This window comes from Panthera pardus, unplaced genomic scaffold (assembly GCF_024362965.1).
Source record: "Panthera pardus isolate Hobbes unplaced genomic scaffold, ASM2436296v1 HiC_scaffold_16, whole genome shotgun sequence".
Lineage (NCBI taxonomy): Eukaryota > Metazoa > Chordata > Mammalia > Carnivora > Felidae > Panthera > Panthera pardus.
Window position 1 is genome coordinate 131,607,544 of NW_026526721.1, and position 23,176 is coordinate 131,630,719.

Here is a 23,176-nt window from a genome sequence, read left to right on the forward strand (position 1 = left end):
CCCCTCCCCCGTTCATGCTCTGTCTCTCTCTGTCCCAAAAATAAATAAAACACGTTGAAAAAAAAAAAAATTAAAAAAAAAAAAAAAAAGAAACTAACCTAAGGTGATACGGACAATAAAGGACAGAGTGACATCATTAAGCGCACCACAGGGAGGCTAACCCTCTGGATTCCAGAGCCATCCAGAGCTCCCCTCGTCCTCCTCGCCCCCCCGCCCGCTGGCTACACATGCCACATGTCAAACTTTCACAAGCTACCTGTGCTCCGCTTGTCTCCATTTGGAGGCTGCTTTCTAAAACGACTAAAATAGGGGTGCCTGCGTGGCTCAGTAGGTTAAGGGTCCAACTCTTGATTTCAGCTCAGGTCGTGATTTCGCAGTCATCGTACCGCACCCAGAGTCGGGCTCTGCCCTGAGCACAGAACCTGCTTGGGATTCTCTCTCTCCCTCTCTGCCTCTCCCCCACTGGAGCATTTTTGTTCTCTCTCAAAAACAAGTAACATTTAAAAATAAATAAAATAAATGGGTTCAAAGTCATGAACATTCCTCCTGCCTCGGAGACAAGAAATAATGAATGGGAGTAACTGTTGACGGCCCCTTCCCTGCCAGCTGGGATCCGTAAAAAGAAGTCCTCAACTGGGGAGCCTCCTTGTATCAGCCAGCGCTGGTCTCCCATGAGCCACCGGTCCACAGCTGCTGGGCCTCACTCCTGCAAGGCTGCCATGAACAAGGCAGAGGACACCCCCATTCTAGACAAAGTGACTTCCTTTAACACTAACTCACTTGGCAACCTGGAACAGATGACTGGAAAGAAGGTTCTCAAAGTTTTCTATTCTTGGTCTGGAAGCCTGGGAGAAACCCACCGAGGGGGACTGAAGGGAGATGAGGGAAGAGAGGTAACAGTAGGACAGCTCAACCCCAGGGCCACTGCCACGGGCTGAGTGATGAGAGACACCTGGTCAGTGCCACAGACCCAGAATCCTTGGAGTCGGTGCTATAGCAGAAAAGGCCCAGGACCCACAGAGTGTCCCTTCTGCACAATGCATGGAATTTCTATGACCTCTGCAGCACCATCACCAGTGGTGACCCGGGGAGCCTCTGAAGAACAGGGACTGTGTCACTGAATTTTTAAATTCCCCAAACCTAGCCCTAGTGGCCCGTGGCTGCAGTTGTTCAATAAATACGTGTTTCATTAAGGTACCAGGTTGGGTACCAATGATAAGCCCCAGACAACTCCCTTGTGGTCAATCTTTTAATACGCCTTGTGATTCTTTTTCTTCTGTGGCTCACACACTCAGATTAATGTCTCTCTGGGTGCAATTCTCCTTGGAAATGCCCATTTACATGATGTGAAAACTCACCTGAATAATGGCCTAACTGTATATACTAAATTGTGCGGTGTGAATGCTATTCTCTCAAGATCAAAATAATTCCCCCTTCCACTCCACCTTGCCTCCTCCAAGCTAAAAAGATACGTAACCCAGGTCCCAGTGGGTCTCCAGAAAATTTGTTCCTGGGTGAAATTTTACCCCCTCTGAATCCATAGGACCAAGTTTCTATACTCGTATCAGCAGTTTGCCACATCACAAGATAGTAGAAAAGCACTTTGAAAACTGCCCAGTATTTGAACACATGGATGACACGTCTCTTGAATTATTTTGCTCTTCATTTGGGTCTTCTCGAAATTACAAACTCCCAGAAGGCAGTGACCACGTTCTGTACCTCTGTGAGTCACTATGACCAGAATAATGAAGAATCTGCACTTAGAGACTATTCCAAACCCTTCTTGAGCCAAAGACCTTGGCTGCCTCTTCCCACCTTCTCTGAGTTTCGGGCTTCCCTGGATCATCTGGCACTATTCGTTGCCAGGTACACTTAAGTACGGCCAGGGGAACAACCAATTCACTGAAATGTCAACCCCCCTCCCCTCCAGCCCATCTTCTGTCTCTGGGTCAGCATGACTTGGCTTAATTTTAACTTCTACCTGCAGTAAGATCTCCAAAAGAATTCAAGGTCAGGGGGATGCAGATGAAAAGGAGGGCTTAACATAAACTGGAGTTAGCACAACACAGCTCCCTGCTTGGCTCAGTAAATGGAAAAGCTGGGGGTCTCCTGCAGTACGAGGCAAAGACGTCAACGAGGTTAAGGCCAGCAAACCCCAGCAGGAGCTGACGGTCAGAAAGTGACGGGGACACAAGAGCACAGGCATCCAGGTCCCCCCTGGCTGCTAGAGCGGTGCCACTTTGAGTCACCTAGGAATCTGAAAAAGACAGGAACGGCCTTGTGACAGGGCCGCAGCGGCAGCTGGGTCCCCAGCTCAGGGCAGCGCTAGCTGGCATGGCGGGGGTGTTCAAGTGAGCCGGGTCTCCCGGCAAACCCTCTCCTTTCCACCTGCGATTGCCAAGCAAAGCTGCTCTGAGCACTGGGGCTGTCTCCCAGCTCTAAGGGGTCAGAAACAAATTGTAGCCAATAAAACTAAGAAAAAGGATAAGACACCCCGTGGAAGAATCCAAACGTCCCAGGGCCAAGACGATTATGCCTTCAGCCTGTGTAACTCAATTCCAAGCATTCCTTTCGTCAGGCATTCGTTTCACCTTCACTGTGCACCGCACACTGTGAAGGTCTGCAAAGGATAACAAGCAATTTCTGTCTTCGGGGAACTCAGGTTTCCAGGGCAGGGTTCACAGCCCTGGGCGTAGAGGTGAGGAACGCAGACTTGGAACCCAGATTGCCTGGGTCAAATCCCGGCCAGGCCGCTCATTGGCTGGGTGACCCCAAGCACTTCAATTCTCTGTGCCTCAGTTTCCTCATCTGCAAAATGCAGGGGACGACAGAAGCTAGCTCATGGTGTGGCTCGGAGGAACGCGTTAACACACGCCAACTGCTCAGAACACGCACGTGGTAAGCCTTCCAGAAGTGTCAGCGGTTACATAGGCGAGCGGCATGAGCACTATTAGCTCATAGTTATTAACCCACAGGACGTGGGTGACCTTTAAGGGAAGCTGGTGAATACCTTGAAACTATGTTTGTAATTCATGCCCCCGTGCGCACAGGTTTTCCGAGGATAACACCCGTAGCCTTCATCGAATTCTCGAGATCAGACAAGATCGGGCACGTTCAGGGTGGTATGGCCGTAGACTTCATCGAATTCTCAAGAAGCAAAGCTGAAGGAAAGCTTAGTGAAGGAGGGGACTGCAGGACAACTGCAGCAGTTACCTGTGCCCTCATGTTAACTAGGCAAAGGATAAAAGCCAAGTAGAGCTGCCCAAGAGAACTTTCTGCAATGACAGAAATGTTCTCTATGTGTGCTGCCCCCAAAATAGTAGCCATCGGCCTCATGTGGCTTCTGGGCATCTGAAATGTGGCTACGGAGACTGAAGAACTGAACTTTCAGTTTTATTAACTGGCCTTTAAGTAGTCACATGTGGCTAACGGCTGCCATTCTGCACATCACAGAGCCAGTCAGCTTGGGGTGGAAGACACCACAGGCAGAGAACAGAATACGCAACAATGCAAAACGCTGGATCATGTGCTCCAACCATAGGATGGACCCAGCAGCGGGGGCGGGGGGCTGAGGGTGTACATGGGGGCACAGCACCGAGAACACAGGTGCCAGTGCACGAGCCAGACTGAAAAGCCCTGTGTCCGCACTCAGATCCGGGCCTGACACTGGACACAGGAATGCTGTACTGGTCAAGGTTTTCCAGAGAAACAGAACCAAAAGGACGTGCCCACCGACGTCCGTGCTGCTTCCCTTTACTGCACTTCAAGAACACTGAGGTTTTTACAAACTGAAGGTCTGTAGCAACCTTGTGTCCCGCAAGCCCATCGGCGCCACTTTTCGACAGCACCTGTTCACGAGTCTGTCACGTTTTGGTGATTCCCGTAATATTTCAAACGTTTTCATTATTATTATATTGGGTTGCTGCAATGTCACGCTAGAACTCGAATGGATGAGGACGTGCTTTGCAGGGATGAGCAACGAAAGTGGTTCCTTGAGATGGGAACTACTCCCGGTGAAAATGCCGTGAACATCGTTCAAATGACAATGAAGGATTTAGAGTATCGCGTAAACTTAGTTGACGAAGCAGCAGCAGGGTGTGGGAAGACTGACTCCCAACTTTTTTTTTTTTAATTTTTTTTTTAACATTTATTTCTTTTTGAGACAGAGAGAGACAGAGCATGAACGGGGGAGGGGCAGAGAGAGAGGGAGACACAGAATTGGAAGCAGGCTCCAGGCTCCGAGCCATCAGCCCAGAGCCTGACACGGGGCACGAACCCACGGACCGCGAGATCGTGACCTGAGCGGAAGTTGGACGCTCAACCGACTGAGTCACCCAGGCGCCCCCTGACTCCCAACTTTGAAAGAAATTCTACTGAGGGTAAAATGTTATCAAACAGCATCACACGCTGCAGAGAAATCATTCACGAAAGGGAAAATCAACTGAAAAGGCAGACTTCACTGTTGCCTGAAGAAAGTGCCCCAGCCACCCCAACCTGCACCAACTACCGTCTGATCATTCACCAAGACGAACCCTCCACCGGCAAAAAGATTACAACTCACTGAAAGCTCAGATGACGGTTAACACGTTTCTTTCAAGCAATAAAATATTTTTAAATTAAGGCCTTTTGTTTTAAGAGAGCAAGCAAGCACATGAGCAGGAGAGAAGGGCAGAGAGAGAGAGAGAGAGAGAGAGAGAGAGAGAGAGAGAGAGAGATGGGGGGGGAGGGGGAGAGGAAGGGAGGGGCAGTGAGAACCCCAAGCAGGCTCCACGCTAAGTGCGTAGCCTGACACAGGGCTTCATCCCGTGACCCCGGGATCACGAACTGAGCTGAAATCAAGAGTTGGATGCTCAACCTACTGACTGGGCGATTAAATTAAGGCATGTGCTTTTTTTTTTTTTAGACATAATGCTATTGCACTTTTAATACGCTACGGTACAAGATAAACAAAGTTTATGTATGCACAGTGGAAAAAAAAAAAAATCACTTGACTTGCTTTACTGTGCCACTGCAGTGGTCTGGAACCAAGCCCGCCATATCCCCAAGGTATGTCTGTTTGTAAAGAAAAAGGTTTTAGGGAATCAACTCACGTAACCATGGGGCTGGCAAGTCCAAATCTGCAGGGTGGGACAACAGGCTGAGCACTCAGACAACAGCCACTACTTCAATCAAGTCCAGAGACCATCTGCTACAGAACTCTCTCTTGCTTGGGGCAGGTCGCTCTTTTGTTCCATTCAGGCCTTCAACTGATTGGACGAGCACCTTCCCCGCCCCCCTCCATTATGGAGGGCAATCTGCTTTACTTCAATCCCACCAGTTTGAATGCAAATCTCATCCAATAAACACCCTCACAGAAACGTTCGGAATGATGTTTGACCATGTACCTCGGTGCTGGTGTGGCCCAGCCAAGGTGACATACAAAAGCAACCATCCCGCCCGCACACCAAACTTTTTGGGAACTATCAGCAGAACTGACTCTGGCAAGATTCAGTTGGGAGGCAGCGGGGTGGGGGTGGGGGGGGAGGTAGGGGAGGGGCACCAGGAGGCAGGGACACCAACGGAAAGGCTATTTCAATCATCCCCGCAAGAGACAGCAGGGCTTCTACCAAAGAAGCGTCAATAGGAAATGAGTCATTTAATTCGTATTTGTTAAAAGAAAGTATGAATGGATTCTGTGACTTGACAAAACACATACACGCACACAGTTACACCTTCATGGGAAGCTACTACGATTTCCTCCTAGGTCTCCGACACAATATAAAGGACAGGAAGTCTCTCCACATACCACGAAGGGAGGGAAGTGACATAGCAGAGGAAAACAGGGCATAACATTTCCCTACTCCAGCGAGTCCTTGGTCTGCTCTGGGGGTCACACCTGCTCACCTCTAACTCCTTCTGACCCAGAGTCTTTCTACAAGACAGACAGGTAAACCACAGCACAGACGTGGCACAATTGGTTGGCTGCCTCCCAATATCTATCCTCCCCTCCACCCTAACGTACAACTAAAAAACCACCCTAAGCCAAGCCTCCCTTGCAGCTACCCATTACTATGTGACTGGGTTCTGGAAGTAAAATGGAAGCAGAGTGTTGTCTGAGAATTCCAAGTAGACTCTTTAAAAGAGAAGAAGCATATGTCCCTTCCCCACTCCTCTTTCACCCCTTCTGTTCTGAAATGCAGATGTGACAGCTGGAGCTCCCAGAGCTACCCTGGACCATGATGTGGCTTGGAGGCTGGGACTCACACAGGACTGAGCAACACGTAAGTCGCTAGGTCTCAGATGACCATGGGGTCAGAGCACCAACCTAGACTGCCTCCTTCGGGTCCTCCTTTTAAGCAGGAGAAAGTATCCTAATGTGTGTAGACTACTGTTTTTGAGTCCTTGGTTACTTGCAACCAAATGCAACTCCTAGTTGACATAAGAGGAGGCCATTATTTTGTGCATAAGGCAATGTAAATTTCAGGACTTCAGGCTGTGGAGCTTTATATCTTCTTACGGCCTGAGGTGTTGGGATAAGCCAGAAGAGGAATCTACATAAACTCAATACAGCGCCCTCTTCTCATGATTTCCTTCCAACTGTTCTCAAAAGAACCCACTAGAGATGCCTTCAATCACCTTGGTTGAGTGCCCAGGCCGGTGTGAAAACACACTTCCCAGTCTCCTCTGTGTAAAGACAACCTTCTCTTAGTTGGCCTCAGCCTGAGATCAAGAGACTTAAATTCAAAGAATAAGAGAAGCTTAGAGGAGATCGATACACCATGACTTTTAGAAATAAAAAAGGCCCACCATCTTCTCTGCGGTACGATGTTTTGCCACAGGAATGTGCTGAGGCTGGTAACGAATTGAAGAACAAATGGTCTCCTCCTTACTTCCATTCAACCTACTTCCTCCAAGGGAAACATACAAAGCAAGGCTTCCTGAACATAGCAGATCATTGCCCTAAGTGAACCAAAGAGGCACTCCTTCCCCTGTGAGAATGTAAGCGCCTCGGCGCCTAGCAAAGCTTTCAAATGAAAAATTAACACACAAACATGAATAAACGATCAAACTAACAAAGACACTTGAGCATGGGGAAGGGGAGACAGTTCAAGGGAGGCAGATGCCAGTTGGTGCCTGGATAAGTCGAGGGAAAGAGTGGCTGAGGGGCCCACATTTGGGAAGATCCTTCAGAAGAGACCTAGTTTGTGTGGCCCGTTCACGGAGCCCTTCAGAATTCTGTCTGGAGCTGACCAGCTCTCAGCAATCAAGCTGGTAAGGCTGAGGGGGGCCGTGATCGTAGACTCAGCCACTTTTCTTAGAAACCCATTGCTTCCTGGGAACACTAGGCTTAGGAGAGCAGAACTTCAGTGTGAGATGCTGAGTGCTCTCAGTTGTCCTGGATGCTCCTACACGTTCCCTTGTGCCCGCCCAAGGCTACAGGCTAAGGAATGGCACAGCAGGGACCAGAATCCCTCCACAGCAACACATGCCATGAATTCAGGGACCTGAGGTGGGGCAGGGCTGACTCCAAAAACCACCTTATCCAACTGGCTGATGACACAGCTCCCATTCTTTGGAGGGCTGCTAGGTCTAACACATACAAACAGAGGACTCCCAGTGAAATTTTATTTCAGGTACACAACAAATAATTTTTTTTAGTTACGTAAGTCCCAAATATCACATGAGATAGAGGTATCTTTTATCTTTTTTAATTTACTTTTTAATTTACATCCAATTATTAGCATACAATGCAACAATGGTTTCAGGAGTGGATTCCTTAAGCCCCTTACCCATTTAGCTCATCCCCCTCCCACAACCCCTCCAGCAACCCTCTGTTTATCCTCCATGTTTAAGAGTCTCTTATGTTTGGTCCCCCTCCCTGTTTTTATATTTTTTTTGCTTCCCTTCCCTTATGCTCATCTGTCTTGTATCTTAAATTCTTCATATGAGTGAAGTCATATGATATTTGTCTTTCTCTAATTTCACTTAGCATAATACCCTCCAGTTCCTTCCACGTAGTTGCAAATGGCAAGATTTCATTCTTTTTGATTGCCAAGTAATACTCCATTGTATATATATACCACATCTTCTTTATCCATTCATCCGTCGATGGACATTTGAGCTCTTTCCATACTTTGGCTATTGTCGATAGGGCTGCTATAAACATGGGGGTGCATGTGCCCCTTCAAAACAGCACACCTGTATCCCTCAGATAAATACCTAGTGCAATTGTGGGGTCATAGGGTAGTTCCATTTTTAATTTTTTGAGGAACCTCCACACTGTTTTCCCAAGTAGCTGCACCAGTTTGCATTCCCACCAGCAGTGCAAAAGGGTCCCTCTTTATCCGCATCCTGTTAACATCTGTTAATTTTAATTTTAGTTGTTAATTTTAGCCATTCTGACAAGTGTGAGGTGGTATCTCATTGTGGTTTTGATTTGTATTTCCTGGATGGCAAGTGATGTTGAGCATTTTTTCATGTGTCCGTTAGCCATCTGGATGGCTTCTTTGGGGGAGAAGTGTCTATTCATGTCTTTTGCCCATTTCTTCACTGGATTGTTTTTTGGGTGTTGAGTTTGATAAGACAGAGGTATCTTTTTTTTTTTTTTTTAATGTTTATTTATCTTTGAGACAGAGAGAGACAGAGCATGAATGGGGGAGGGTCAGAGAGAGGGAGACACAGAATCTGAAACGGGCTCCAGGCTCTGAGCTGTCAGCACAGAGCCTGACGCGGGGCTCGAACTCACGAACCGCGAGATCATGACCTGAGCCGAAGTCGGCCGCCCAACTGACTGAGCCACCCAGGCGCCCCCAGAGGTATCTTTTAAAAAACTATCTGAAATTCATATCAACCGAAAATCCTATATTCTGTCTGCTGCCTCCACCTCTGGTTTACATTCCATGAAAACATTCCACCATGCGGAAATGAACACACACTCCCCTCCTGGGAATGGATGTGGTTCCTTCACACATGTCAAGAAGCTTCTGCTGTGCCACAGACCCTGAGCTGGGAATCTGCAGTCCCACACACAGGAAGCAGAGTGTCCCAACACAGGGGAATGCTTCTAAAGCAGAGCTACTCAAATGTCCAGAGTCCGTAAATCCCTAAGCCTTATCACTCTACTTTTTTTTTTTTTTTTTTTTTTAGGTTCAGGTATTTACATTGCTTTAATTTTAATTTATCATTTTGAGTGTTTCTTTTTTAAGTTAGTTAACATACAGTGTAATACAAGTTTCAGGAGTAGATTTCAGTGATTCATCACTTTCATATAACACCCAGTGCTCAACTCATCACAAGTGCTCTCCTTAATGCCCATTATACATCTAGCCCATCCCCTACCACCTCTCTCCGTCAACCCTCAGTTTGTTCTGTCCTTAAAAGTCTCTTGTGGTTTGTTTCCCTCTCTTCTCTACCCGACCCACCCTTCCCCTATGTTCATCTGTTTTGTTTCTTAAAGTCCACATATGAGTGAAATCATATGGTATTTGTCTTTTTCTGATTGACTGTTTTCGCTCTTCTGCTTCTTAGTGTGAATAAGGCTATCGATTCTTCAGGGTAGATTTTCACAGAAGGAAAGGAGGAGAATATGAAGTCACACTGGGAGGGCTTGGAGGGGGACTGGAGGAGAAAGGAAGGAAAGCAGGGTGGGCAGACGGTATCCGCAAGGTGAGGAAAGGGAACGGAAAGGTGAGCCAAAAGCGATCAAGAGAAACACCACCATCTGTCCGGGACCAAACCTTGTTACCTGACAGCATAAAAAGGCCCACCCCCATTTATAAAACAAAAATATGTCCCATAGTCTGATTTTCTTCAGCTGAGACATCGGTCGTCCTGCCACTCGTTCCAGAGTGGTTTACAGAGAGGGGAGGGAAGGGTCAGTCCGTGTTAACGCAACAATTTTATTGAAGATGGAAAGAAAGAAGAGAAACATCCAAGGAGCCTCACGGTTTTGGATATGGTACAAAACTCCACACCTCCCACTACCTTCGAGCCTCGGTGACAAACCACCTGTGTCACCTTCAGGCAGCACATTGCCCGCCAAGCAGCACTTACTGGGCATCAGCCATGACCCCATGAAAGGCAAAGGGGACAAGGAAGAGGCAATTGGCCCTGACGACACTCCCAACTGACAAGGTAATGGGGGGTAATACTGCTGGGCTGAGACTCTGTTGCGACCAGACCCGCACTGGTAGCTTCCTGACACCTGCCAGGCAGGAAAGGGTCAAAGCAAGCGGCCCACTGCACCACCAGAGGAGAAAACCCCAGGATCAGCAACACGCCCTGCTGCAGCCCCAACACAGCCCGATGCACAGCCAGCCAAGCACGAGGCGCAGTGACTCCAGGGAGGTGAGCCCTGCCGACGTAACCCTCAAGACCTACTCTATGTCAGGAGGCTTCGACCTGGGTCACTTCGACCCTCTCACTGACCCCATCTGTGATCAAGCATCTAGGCTTCCCAAATGCACCTGCTTCTTCCCCAGAAATTCCAAGCAAGACTGCAAAGCAGGATGCAGTCTTACAGGCAAGGGAGAGTTAACAGTCCATTCTCCTCTCTGGCTGTAAATCACCAGGAGCTCTGCCTTGGGGCAGGTGCCCCATCACTCACCGCCTGCCCTTACCCTGGGCCGCAGGGATGACGCAGTTCCCAGAAACTGGCCTGTGCCCCCCCCCCCCCCAGTGGGAACGTGATCAGGGCCATGGGGAAGGACGTCAGTGACCCAGACCTCCTCACCCGAGTCCTACGTGGGAGCTGCCGCCCAGCGGAAATGAAAGGTGACCGGGAAGAAGGGAGGCATGACGAGGTCGCGCCCGAGTCGCAGGAGAAGCAGGAGGGCATGCCACAAGGGGAAGGAGTTTCAGAGGGCCCCAAATTGCTTGGAAGAAGAGCCTCACAGTTACCCCCTCAGCAGAAAAGGCAGGGACACTGCCTTGAGTAACTCGGCTTCGCTAAACCTCAGTTTCCCGCTCTGCAAAACCTACAAAAGTACCTCCCTCCTGCATGTGAAGTATGTAGAAAAGTGCTCGGTACTCAGAGTGCCAAAGTTCCTCTCCTCTCCCTCCTTCCCTCCATCCTGAAGCTCTCAGTTCTTTCCACGCACACGCTTCCAGTAAACTGTCCAGAGTCGACTCCCAGCTCTCCCCCTCCAAGCCATCCTGCATCCTCGCCCATGACATCCCCACCGCGGCCCCCGTCGTGGCTTAACATTCAGGAGGGTGAGCGCACCCCCTTCTCCCAAAGCTGGATCCCCATGGTCAACTTCCTACTGGCATTCAGGCTATTCAGGTCAAAACCTCGGAGTTCCCAGTGACTCATTCTTGACCGCCGGTTAACCACTCCGTCTGTTAAAGCTGGCCTTCGTATTCTCTCAGACTAAGCCATGACACCGGAAGGGTTTACGCACGGACGCAAGTAATGGTCTTTGGGCTCTCAGACCAGGTCCCTCACCTGTAATATGGGGACAAACAGGAAAGATAAATGCTCTCCCCTACACAGAGCAGTACACATGGTGCCTGGCACATAGTTCGATCTCTAAAGATGATGCCGCAGATACCATATGGTTTCACTCTTAGGTGGATCCTGAGAAACATAACAGAAACCCATGGGGGAGGGGAAGGAAAAAAAAAAAAAAAAAAAAAGAGGTTAGAGTGGGAGAGAGCCAAAGCATTAGAGACTGTTAAAAACTGAGAACAAACTGAGGGTTGATGGGGGGTGGGAGGGAGGGCAGGGTGGGTGATGGGTATCGAGGAGGGCACCTTTTGGGATGAGCACTGGGTGTTGTATGGAAACCAATTTGACAGTAAATTTCATATATTAAAAAATAAAAAAATAAAAAAATAAAAAAAAAAAAATAAAGATGATGCCACTATTAACGGAAGACACAATATTTGGCTTCAATGTCTAATCACCATCTCAAAGAATAGAACCCCGCCCATAAGAGCCCACTGTGGCTGCTCTGAGGTGTCTCAACCCAGAGTGGAGGCCGGGCTGAGGCTGTCTGGTACTCGCTCAGCTGGCCGTCATTCCTTCCCTTTCTGGCTCTTCAGCTCCCAGAAAGCTTCCTTTCCACAGCTCTGGAGCTGACGCACTTACCCCAGGTTACGTCCACACTGACTTCTCCCTCAGATCTCAGCTCTTTTGTCTTTTCTACCCAGACTCTTGCACTTTGGGGCTCATGTGCACCTTTCTGCCCAGGCTTCCACCTCCAGCCCCTAAGTGACCTCACCAGCCCCTGGCTTCTTCCACACGATGTCTACCTCTGTGCCCTGTGGTTCAGTTGTCTAACCCACGAGCCTCACCCACTGGACTCTTTACTCAGCGAATACAAATGATTCTCGTTATTCACGGATCCCATATTTGCAAATGTGTCTACTCACTACAACTTGTTACCCCAAATCAACATTTATGGTATCTCCAGGGTCCAGACCCACCGAGAGAAGCAAAACATTTAGTTATTCAACATGCATGTTCCCAGCTGAGGTCCAACAAGGCAACACTCTGCCTCCTTGTTTCAACTCTCATGTTGTAAACAACTGTCCATCTCTGTCTTGGTGCCACATTCCTCACATTTTTGTGCTTTTTGTTCGATTCAGCTGTTTAAGTTGGCCCCCAAGCCTAGTGCTGAAGTGCTGTCTAGTGCTCCTAAGTGCAAGAAGGCTCTGACATGCCTTATGTAAGGAGAAAATACATGTTTTACATAAGCTTCATTCAGGTGTGAGTCATAGTGCTGTTGGCCATGAGTCTACTGTTAATGAATCAACAATACAGTGCATCTAGAAAAAGAAAGAGGAAATTTGCAGATTCCTACAAGAGGCTGTTCCAGTGAGTGCTAAAGTCACGTCCATAGCGCATGAGGAAGCTACGGACAAGTTTAAATTTGTGGACTCTGTTTGGTATCAATGCATGGGAGGTCTTGACCAATTTAAAAAGCACTGTGTGATGCTCAAAGCCAAGTAAATTTACAATCGTGTCACCCAGGGTCGGAAAAATGTTTGACCCTCCTTGGCTAGTGTTTTGTTATAAAGAAGTACTGTATATAATTATTTTTAAGAAATATATATATTAAGTAAGGTGCCTTTAATGACAAACATACATAAAACAAGGCTACGTATGGGTCAGTTGATGAAAATGTGACCCGAGGCTCTCAGGAACTTGACCCTGTATTTCACCTACAAGCAATACCTCAATAGGATGCCTCTCTAATTCAGCATGGGTAGCAACTTTTTAAGTTTATTTTGAGAGCGAAAGAGCATGCAAATGAGCAGGGGAGGGAAGTGAGAGAATCCCAAACAGGCTCCATGCTGTCAGCACAGAGCCCAATAATCCCACAAACTGTGAGATCATGACCTGAGCTGAATGAAACCAAGTCAGCCCTCTGACTGAGCCACCCCGGCATCCGGGTAGGGGCTTTGGAGAACATAACTATTGTGAATAAGAACAATGGACTGTAATTACCTATGCCATAAAAATCATCTTATTTGTATGTGTTGACAGGGCTCCTAGATGATACAGACCACATTTTATGCTCCACAATGGCCAGCACAGACAAAGGGGAGATGCTCAGAAAACACTTTCAGAAACCTTTAACTTGCCAACCCACTAGCCCACTATAATCCATGGACTCACTCTATGTCTCAGATGGAGGGGGGAACAACCCCACACTTTAAATCAGATCAGTAACAGAGATTCCACTTTTGCCCCCAAACACCCCACCCCACCCCACATGCTTTTATAAGACTAATAGGGGAATGCCAGCTCCACAGAGTTAGGGTCTTTGTCCCATTCTTGACAAGTGGCTACAACAGTGCTCTACAATTAGTAGGAACCCAGTAAGTATTTGTTGAATGAAAGAAAATAAATTAGAAGGGAAAAAAAAAAAACAAAAACCAACAAGTAAAGAGAGCAAGAACCCATACTTGACATATCTTCGAGTTTGTGTCCCAAGTTTGTGGAACCTGGCCCTCTACTTCTCTACTTACAGAAGGTCTTCTGCCAACAAAATCAGCATCTAGAATTCCCCAACCAAAAAAAGAGACTACAATGCTCTGTTCCTCTATGACTAACGTAAGAATTCAAGGCATTATTTGATCCACTTGACCTGTCTCATCTCGTGGCAAACATGACTCTCCATCCATGCATTCAAGGCCCTCACCACACTGTCTGTGAGGGCTCAGAGTGTTTGTGATCAGTGAACAGGCAAGTCAGAGACTCCCTCTGCATTATTATTGATCTTCTGGCACATGTTACCCCCACAAGCAACTCGGTATTTCCTTGACTGCGTGGGGTCACTCTCCTGTCCTCACATTCTTGACACTTTACCCAACACAGGACTGTTCCTTCCATCCAGAGGTTTTTGGTGTGGTGGTCTTTTGTTTTCAAGGCAGCAGATTCACCAGAGAGATAGACACAATATTTGAGAGGAAAATACATCTGGAATAAGAAGATTTTTTTTTTTTTTTTTTTTTTGGTGCAAATGTTTTACAAGTACTAATTCCATTACTATGGTAAGTTGCCAAAAATGGCTACAACATTTCACAGATGCTTTACAGGTGGACTTTATTTTTCCCCACCTCTTGAATTTGGACTGACCGTGTGCCTTATTCTGCCCAACAGGACATTAACACATGTGATGCAGGAAGAGGCTCGAAGAGAGCTTATCCTTTTAGTTCCTGGAATCCCAACACCACGGGAAGAAGCCAGCCTGTTGGATGAGACTCATATGGTCCAGTCACCCGGGATGCCTTCACTGACAACAGGCCAAGTGCCTAACAGATGAAGCCATCTAACATCAGAAAAACTGCCCACCCAAATCATGAGCTAAATAAATGTTTTAGGCCATTTTAGGTTTGGGGTGGTTTGTTTCACAGCAAAAGCTAACATACACAATTTTATAGATGAAGAAACTGAGGCACAGAGATTAAGTAATCCACCCCAAGTCCCACACCGATTAAATGGTAAGGTGGGATTCAAAGCCAATCTGTCTGGCTCAGAGGCCAAGATTTGCCGGTTGTCCTACAGCTAAGTCACTCTACAAGTTTCAAATGCCTCTCCTCTCACCTACTTCCTCAAAAGAGGCTGAGTATAGAACGTGGACTCACATGGCCTCATAAACACAATACAGGCAACTTCCAGCACTGAATGACCCTATTTTGCATTTATGTTGCTCTTCAGGTTTGCAAAGTCTTCTGACACACTGCAACCATTTAAAAATAAGAGTTGGGGCATCCTGGTGGCTCAGTCAGTTAAGCATCTGACACTTGGTTTCAGCTCAAGTCATGATCTCATGGTTCATGGGTTCAAGCCCCGCGTTGGGTTCAGTGCAGAGCCTGCTTGAGATTCTCTCTCTTCCTCTCTCTCTCTGCCCCTTCCCTGCTTGTGGTCTCTGTCTTGCTCTCTCTCAAAATAAATTAATAAAAAACAAAAGTTGCCCAAATGTTCACCATCAGATTAACAAAATGTGCTATATCCATACCACAAAATATTACTCAGCCTTAAAAAAGAATGAAATTTTAACATATACCATAACATGGACGAACCTTGAAGAGGTTATGCAAAGTGAAATCAGCCAGTCACAGAAGGGCAAATACTGCATGATTCCACTTGTATGGGGCACTTAGAAGACTCAAAATCCCAGAGACAGAAAGTAGAACCATGGTTGCCAAGGGTTGGGGTGGAGGGAGGAAGGGGGAGTTGGCATCTAACACAACTTGAAGATGGATGGCAGTGGGGCTGCTCCCTAATAGGAACATACTTAATGCTGCTCAGTTATACATTTCGAAATGGCTCAAATGGTGATATGTACGTTCTCTATAGTTTACCACACTTTCAAAAGAGAAACAAAAAAGCGGAAGCATTGGGACTGGCAGTGATAAAAATGACAGGCCCAGGGCCACTGCTAGACCAGTCAGAGCCCCAGGAGCAAAGCTAGCAAGAAAAGCTCAACTGTTCGGGCTCACATGGCTCCACCCCCTCGTCAGACACTGACGCCTTCTACACGCTGAAGGCCACGTGGGCTGACAGGTATGTCAAAGCAGCCTTACAAACATGCTCTGGCTCAAGGACAAAAACCCTCAAATAAATGAAAGCCAGTTCCCTGCCCCCACCCCAGCTGGGCGTGGGGGGCTATGTTCTCCCTCCTCTTGGCGGAATTTGGGCTGGATTTTCACAATCATAGGACTGGAGCTGACTCATTCCTTATCCAACGTGACAACAGGACCAATAGAGTTAACGCAAATTTTTGATGAGCAAATACAATTTCTACTGACCCAACAATTACAACTCTTCGTAGACTCTTTATGGAAAACCAAGCTCTTTAAGTCTCTTCTGCATCAGGGCTCTGGATGGATGGACGTGGGCATTCAGAGAGACAGATCATAAAACCACCACCAGGATGATCTCATACAAAAAAAAAAAAAAAAGGAGACACACATCAAACATTAACAGAAGATACAGGGACTTCTTTTCTTCATTTCGTCTATTTTCGAAATTTTCTCCAACAAAAAAAGGTGTTTAATGAAGCTGAAACCTACACTCATGCAGGGATTCCCCTGTCAAACACGGTGCCTCCCTGAAGTCCTGAGACAACCTCACGGGAGAGCCGAGGCGGCTCCCATAACCACCCCTGCTTCCTAGACCAGGAGGCAGAGGCTCTGGGAACACAGTGCCTCATGATACACATTGAAGGAGATGCTCAGAGACCGTCCCTGCTGTACACAGCCAGAGGGTCTGTAAATACAGAAGGGAAGGGGGTGGGGATCAGAGAGAGGAAGAAAACAGGAAGCCCAACTGGCAGCCACTGGAGGTGGGCCCCACCCCCTTCGCCATCAGGAAGGTCAGAGGATGCTGGTACACAAACAGACCCAGTCACCTGGCCCAAGCCCAGACAGCCCACCGTGTGCCCAGATGAAATGTGACATCCGTGCCCCGCCTCAGCCTTTGAGCATCCTTCCAGTTCCTCGGCTATACGCCAGCAAGGTCCCTTGCGGGCGAGGGGCGGAGGTCACTCTGGGCCTTCTCCGCCCTCCTTTTCCTGCCCCACCTGCAAGAAGGCAGGGGTTCCCTTCACATTCTTCTTGGCCTCTGCCGGTTGACAGTGAGTCACTCAGTCATCCCCAGGGTCTGGCTATTATTTGTGAGACCTGATGACTCAGTGGCTCACGCAAGGGACTCCGTAATTGTCACGATCACTAGCCTCACTAGCCAAGAGAAGGGATGAGAGGAAGGAGCGATGCCATAGTTCACAGCTGCCCAGCAGTGAGACTCTACCGACCCAGCTCCCTCCCACCTCTTTTCCCATCAAAGAGGATTTGGGGAGGGAAAAGAAGAGAGTGGTATGAGATCTATCCCAGATGTGTCACAGACAACTGGGGACCTACCCGGCAAATGAGATTTAAATGAACAGATTTGCCAGCTGTGTTCCTATCCTTCCGCTTATGTGGCCACAGGGCAGGAAAGCCGGGTGGCGGGGGGTGGGGGGGACCAGGGACAACAAAGGAAACGCTCAGAATGCCAAGGAAGGGCCGGGAGGAACACTGGCCCTGCTGGAGGCCTGTCAATGCATGGTTCACTCATTTGTTCCGTTAGCCCTCATGGAGCTTCGCTACTACAAACAACAATAACAAGTCAGAAAGAGTGCCATGGAGAAAAAGCACATCAAGGAACAAGGGATGGCGGTGGTGGAGATAGCAAGTAGCAGTTATTTCAATGGTGGCCCAGGGAGGCTTTGTTGTTGATAAAGTGACATTTGAGCAGAAAAGTGAAGAACTGAGTGAGCAGACCATGCAGATTCTGGGGTTAAGACAATGCCAAACAGAGGGGCACCTGGGTGGCTCAGACAGTTAAGAGTCTGACTCTAGATTTCGGCTCAGATCACGATCTCACAGCTCATGAGTTCAAGTCCCATGTCGGGCTCTGTGCTGACAGCGTGGAGCCTGCTTGGGATTCATTCATTCGTTCGTTCATTCATTCTGTCTCTCTCTCTCTCCCTACCTCTGCTCTTCCCCCACTTGTGCACGCTCTCTCTCAAAATAAACATTAAAAAACTAGACAATGCCAAACAGAAGCACCAGCAAATTCCAAGACTCTGAGGTAGAAGCACATGTGACACGAGTACAGCCAAAGATGGACACCTCCCACCTGCTGGGGCCAGTGACCTGATGGGCCAACGTCCACTGGTCCCTGAACACAAAGGTCCTGTTCACCAGCTTGGTGTCAAAGCCCAAGCTCAGGGGACCAAGTGAGGAGACCACTGCCGCAACTCCAAGGGGTTGTTTTAACAGACCAGTCTTAACGATCCCGAGGCACGGGCACATAGACAGTTCTAACAGATACTCGTGGGCTCAAGAGAGTCAGAGGGTTGGAGACTTTCAGAAAAGGTTTCACGACCTCCTTGGTACTGATCAATGTTTATGTTAAATTATCGTAAATTTCTCCTCAAACCCAAAACCCAAACCCTTTACACTGCAATTTCAGGTCAAGAATACGGTTACTCTGGGCTACATGGGGCAGGGGGGTGACCCATCCCCAGCTGGGGGTGCCCCTTAAAGACCGGTGAGACACAGGCACTTTGGAGACAGTACCTCAGGGTCCGGAGGACCTTTTGAGAAGCGTTTCACCTCCCAGAGAAAGGCAGAAAGAGGGGGCGGCTGCTCAGAGTTTGCTGCAGCCCAGTGAGTAACAGGTACCCTGATGCTGACCAACCCGGGTTAGCTGGTCAGGAAGGAGGAAGGGTTCAGGTGGCCATTCTGTCTAGGAATAAGGCAACCTATCTGGCAGGTTCCAAACAGAAAGCTCAGCTCGGGGTTCAGAGTATGAACACACATACGCAGCTAGGATCTCGGGAGAGCCACTAAAGCATCAAGGGAATCCCCTGATGAGAAATTTGAGAGGCCAGCGGAGGCAGGGCAAAGAGGAAGAACACCCAAGTCCTGGCCCCTGACCCTCAACAGGTCTGGTCTGAACATGTTCCTAGATTTGTGAGGCTTCGTCTCCCCAAGAGTTCACCCTCCCTGCTCTACCGTGCCCAACCGCACGCGTGCACACCCTGGTGCACACGTCCCCGTCACTCACTGAACGCTTTCTTACCGGCACCTTCCGTCACATAAACACACGACACGGATGGGACCGACACTCTGGACCAACCGCTTAGGCCCGTTCTGGGTGGCCACGCACACTGAAAAGACATGGTGCGAGGAAGCCAGAGCGAGCGGGGGTGTGCGAAAGCCCCGGGGCTGGCGCCCAGCAGACACCGGTGAGCGTCGGGGGCTCTCTTCCTCCCCCACTCACGGGGCCCGGCTAGCGGAGGCTGGGAGGGGACAGAGGCAGAACACTGCACCACTTCAATGGGGACAAAGGAGGACACACTCTGAAACCAGAGCCCGGTCCCATGCCGTCCAGCAATCGCCTGACCACAGCTTCCCTCTGCTGCCCCTTTGTTGGTGCCAGTTCCCCAGTTGCCTATTTGGGCTCTCGGGGCAAAGAACCCACGTCTCAAGAGAAGCAAATGGTAAATTCCTCTCAAACCAGAAAGGAGACGCTGCAAGGGAGGGAGTCTTCTGCCTGCTGCCTGCCAGGCGATCACCAGAGAGGGCAGAGGAAGACACCTTGTCTTCTAGACATGTCCTCTCATCCACACCAGCTGGCCCAGCTGCCTCGGGGGGCGGATCTGGGCACCATCTCAGTATCCAGGTGGCACCCACTCACAGGGTCGGCCAAATGCCAGCACCCACACCCTATTAATAGCATCAGGAGCTGGAATGGAGCAGCTTGGGTAGGGGGAAGGAGAAAGCAAGAGGCTGTCTTCAAATGCAGTGTATACAAAGTCGTGGTGGCTCTGCATCCTGGGGGACTCGTGCTTCTAACCTTCGACCGGGGACACAGAAGTCAGAAGGCGCATCCAAAACACGGTTTGGGGCGGAGGCAGGGGAGACGGTCAGCGGGGCTACCTTACCTGCCTCGCCACCCTCCGGGCCTCCCAGTAGGGCTTCGAGTCTTCCACAGCTTTGCCAATTTTCTTCACCAGCTCGTCCAGCTTCACCGTTGCTTCCACCAGAACGGAGCGGAACTTCTGACGAGCATCCTGCAGCCAAGAGAAAACGAGGAACAGTTGAGGCTTAAGGAAGCATCCACGAAAATCCACTTTCTCTATCCAAAAGCACCAAGGAGGGCCTTCACAAAACCTACAAGCTCCTAAATTAATATCTTTGTGAGCAGCACCGTCTAAAACTCTGTGATACTGGAAATGTTCTATCACACTGTCCAATATGGTAGCCACTAGCCACATTTGGCTACTGAGCACTTGAAATTGGCTAAGGAGGCTGAGGAAATGGGTTTCCGATTTATTCAGTTTTAATTAAGTATATTTCTATTTTAAAAATAAGCACGGGGCCGCCGGGGTGGCTCAGTCGGTTAAGCAGCCAACTTTGGCTCAGGTCATGATCTCACAGTCCCGCGCGGGGCTCTGCTGACAGCTCGGAGCCTGGAGCCTGCTTCAGATTCTGTGTCTCCCTCTCCCTCTGCTCTTCCACTCGTGCTCTCTCTCTCAAAAATAAACGTTAAAAAAAGTTTAAAAAAATTTTTTTAACGTTTATTTATCTTTGAGACAGAGAGAGACAGAGCATGAATGGGGGAGGGTCAGAGAGAGAGGGAGACACAGAATCCGAAACAGGCTCCAGGCTCTGAGCGGTCAGCACAGAGCCCGATGCGGGGCTCGAACTCACGGACCGCGAGATCACGACCTGAGCTGAAGTCGGAGGCTCAATCGGCTGAGCCACCCAGGCGCCCCCAAAAAAGTTTTTAATGAAAGTAAATAAAAATAAAAGTAAGTGTGGCCAGTGACTACTATATGAAGGTGGATAGCTCAGGCTTGATTTAAAAGCTCTATCTCCTCAGTGGGCAACTTCAGTGATGGCACCATGTCCTATGCTCCCATGGAGTCCCCAACCATATAATGTAGTCCTCCATGCAGAAACACTGATTGGAAACTTCCCACATGCCAGACCCTATGCTGGGTGTGGGGCTTGGTCCCTGCCCACAGGACATGTCCAGTCTGGCGGGTGAGGTAGGCATCATAGCCATTCCAGAAAAGTCCATGCCAGGATGAAAGTGGTACAGGTGCCACGGAACCCAGCAGCAGAGAACCTCACAAGGTCTGGTAAGGCGGGACGGGCGGTGAGAGAGAGACTTGGAAAACATCCAGAGGGCTGATATCTATACAGAAGCCCAGAGCATGAATGGTCACTTGGGAGAGAGGGAGAGGAAATACTGAACCCCGAGCAGGCAGAGAAGCCATATTCGGCCAAGAGGGGAGAGGGAACGGCACAGTCTGAATGAAACTAGAAGTCCGAAATGTGGAAAGCAGCAAGAGATAAGGGTGGCCACCCATCCTGGAGGCAGCTACAAGCAACTTAGGTCTCAATTAGGGGTTGGAAGGGAGGAACAGGCAGGCCATTCTAGGCTTAACCACAGTGTCAAAGTCAAGAAACCTAGATCCACGGACTTCACGAGGAGGAAATAAAATTAAAAAGAAGGAACTCAGTCCAATGTCTAGGGTGACATATTGGAGGGTTGGGTTAGTACTTTCCAGACCCCACACCCCTCTACTCCTTTTCCCTTAGGCATTTGCCTGACACAGCCTCGTGGGGGTGGGAGGAAAGGGGCACACATCTGAGAGGGGAAATAGATACTCAGAGAAGGAACAATGCATGAACACCAGCCGTGGGGCTGCCCCAGGACCAAGCAGCCACCCAGCTAGTAAAACACATGTGCTGGGGCACCTGGGTGGCTCAGTCAGTGAAGCGTCCGACCTTCGGCTCAGGTCATGATCTTGAGGTTCGTGAGTTTGAGCCCTACGTCGGGCTCTGTACTGACAGCTCGGAGCCTGGAGCCTGCTTCACATTCTGTGTCTCCCTCTATCTCTGCCCCTCCCTCCCTCCTTCCCTCCCCCCCCCCCAAAAACAAACGTTAAAAAAAAATAAAACAAACACACAAACACGTGTGCTCCACTGGCTGCAGAGGGCCCGCCTCACCAGCAACTATCTGAAGACTATCTCTAAGCATCGAACTGTAGGGGCCTCTTGGGCCAAGGGGATGGCTCAAGGGGGTGAAGAAGGCTCTGCCCACTTGTGTGTCCTCCATCCTACTGCACCAGGGCTTGCTAGATGGGTTTGAAAATGATGCCGGCACTCAAGCATACGAGGGTGCTGCCTTTGCCTCACATGGGCGCTTCTCAGCTCCTGAGCCCCATCCTACTTCTGACACTCGCCTTGGTCCCTTTCGCGGGCCCTGTATCATCATCTTCTTCTCTGCCTTCTCTTCTATGTGGCCAGGCCCGCAGTCACCTGCTACAGCTTCTGGAAACAAAGCACACCAGGTCTGTCCTGGAGAGGAAGTGGCGTGGGTGCACAGGGCAGCCCAGGGACTAGCCCCGCTGAGCCCTGGGCAGACTGTGTTTCCAATATGTAGGAGGCAGCATGTTGTCTGAAGCCCGGGATTTTTTTTTTTCTTTTTTTAACCAGAGAGATGGATCCAATCTCCACCAAACCTCTGTGAGGCCCTCATCAGGCAACTTCTGGACTCATCATTTTTATTACCAATTAAATCGTTACTTTCCATCTCATAGGGAGGGCAGAAAAAAAGGAATAAAGGAGAATGCAAATGTAACACAACTAATAGCTCCTGGACACACAGTACATGCTCAGCAAATACACGCAATCCCCCATTACCACCTGGCACAAAAAGAGACCCATGATCCTGTTTTAAAAACACCGAGGTCGTCTCTCTGAGGCAGGGGCAGCTGACAGGAAGTAACAACCTGTCACGCCGTGTAGGCAGATGCTTTGCAAATGCACTCACAAGCATGACTGAATTCTTCAAGTCCCCACCCTGACGAGACGCAGGACCAGTGCTGTATCCAGACCACAGGTGAGAAACCGGAGGGCCATCATCAGCGTGTGACCCAGGGCAGATCACATCATCACTCCAGGTCTCTTTTGTAAAATGAGAATTGGGCCCCAAACCAGTGGCCCCTGGGCCAGTAGGCTTAGTGCCTTTGGTCTGTACGCTGGGTACTAAATGTCAGGAAAATCTGTATTTAAAAAAAAAAAAAAAGTGGATTCTCAATTTTCTCATAAGAAGAATCTGATAATCTAACAACACGGGGCCCTCATTCCTACCTGGAAACCACTGGCTAGAAGTGGAGGA

The 23,176-nt window shown here is 49.0% G+C and overlaps 1 protein-coding gene and 1 long non-coding RNA gene across 2 annotated transcripts in view; one reads left to right on the top strand and one right to left on the bottom strand.

Annotated features, from left to right (window-relative positions):
- Nucleotides 1-23,176, bottom strand: part of SH3BP5 (SH3 domain binding protein 5) — a 77,864-nt gene that overhangs the window by 31,086 nt on the left and 23,602 nt on the right. Inside the window, exon 3 of the mRNA XM_019436112.2 lies at nucleotides 19,926-20,054. Within this exon, the coding sequence (XP_019291657.1) occupies nucleotides 19,926-20,054 (129 nt within the window). The remainder of the gene's footprint in view (nucleotides 1-19,925; nucleotides 20,055-23,176) is intronic.
- On the top strand, nucleotides 6,179-14,820 carry LOC109258908 (uncharacterized). The gene is made up of 2 exons (XR_002076483.2): nucleotides 6,179-6,260; nucleotides 14,591-14,820. It is a non-coding gene; the product is annotated as an uncharacterized LOC109258908 (long non-coding RNA).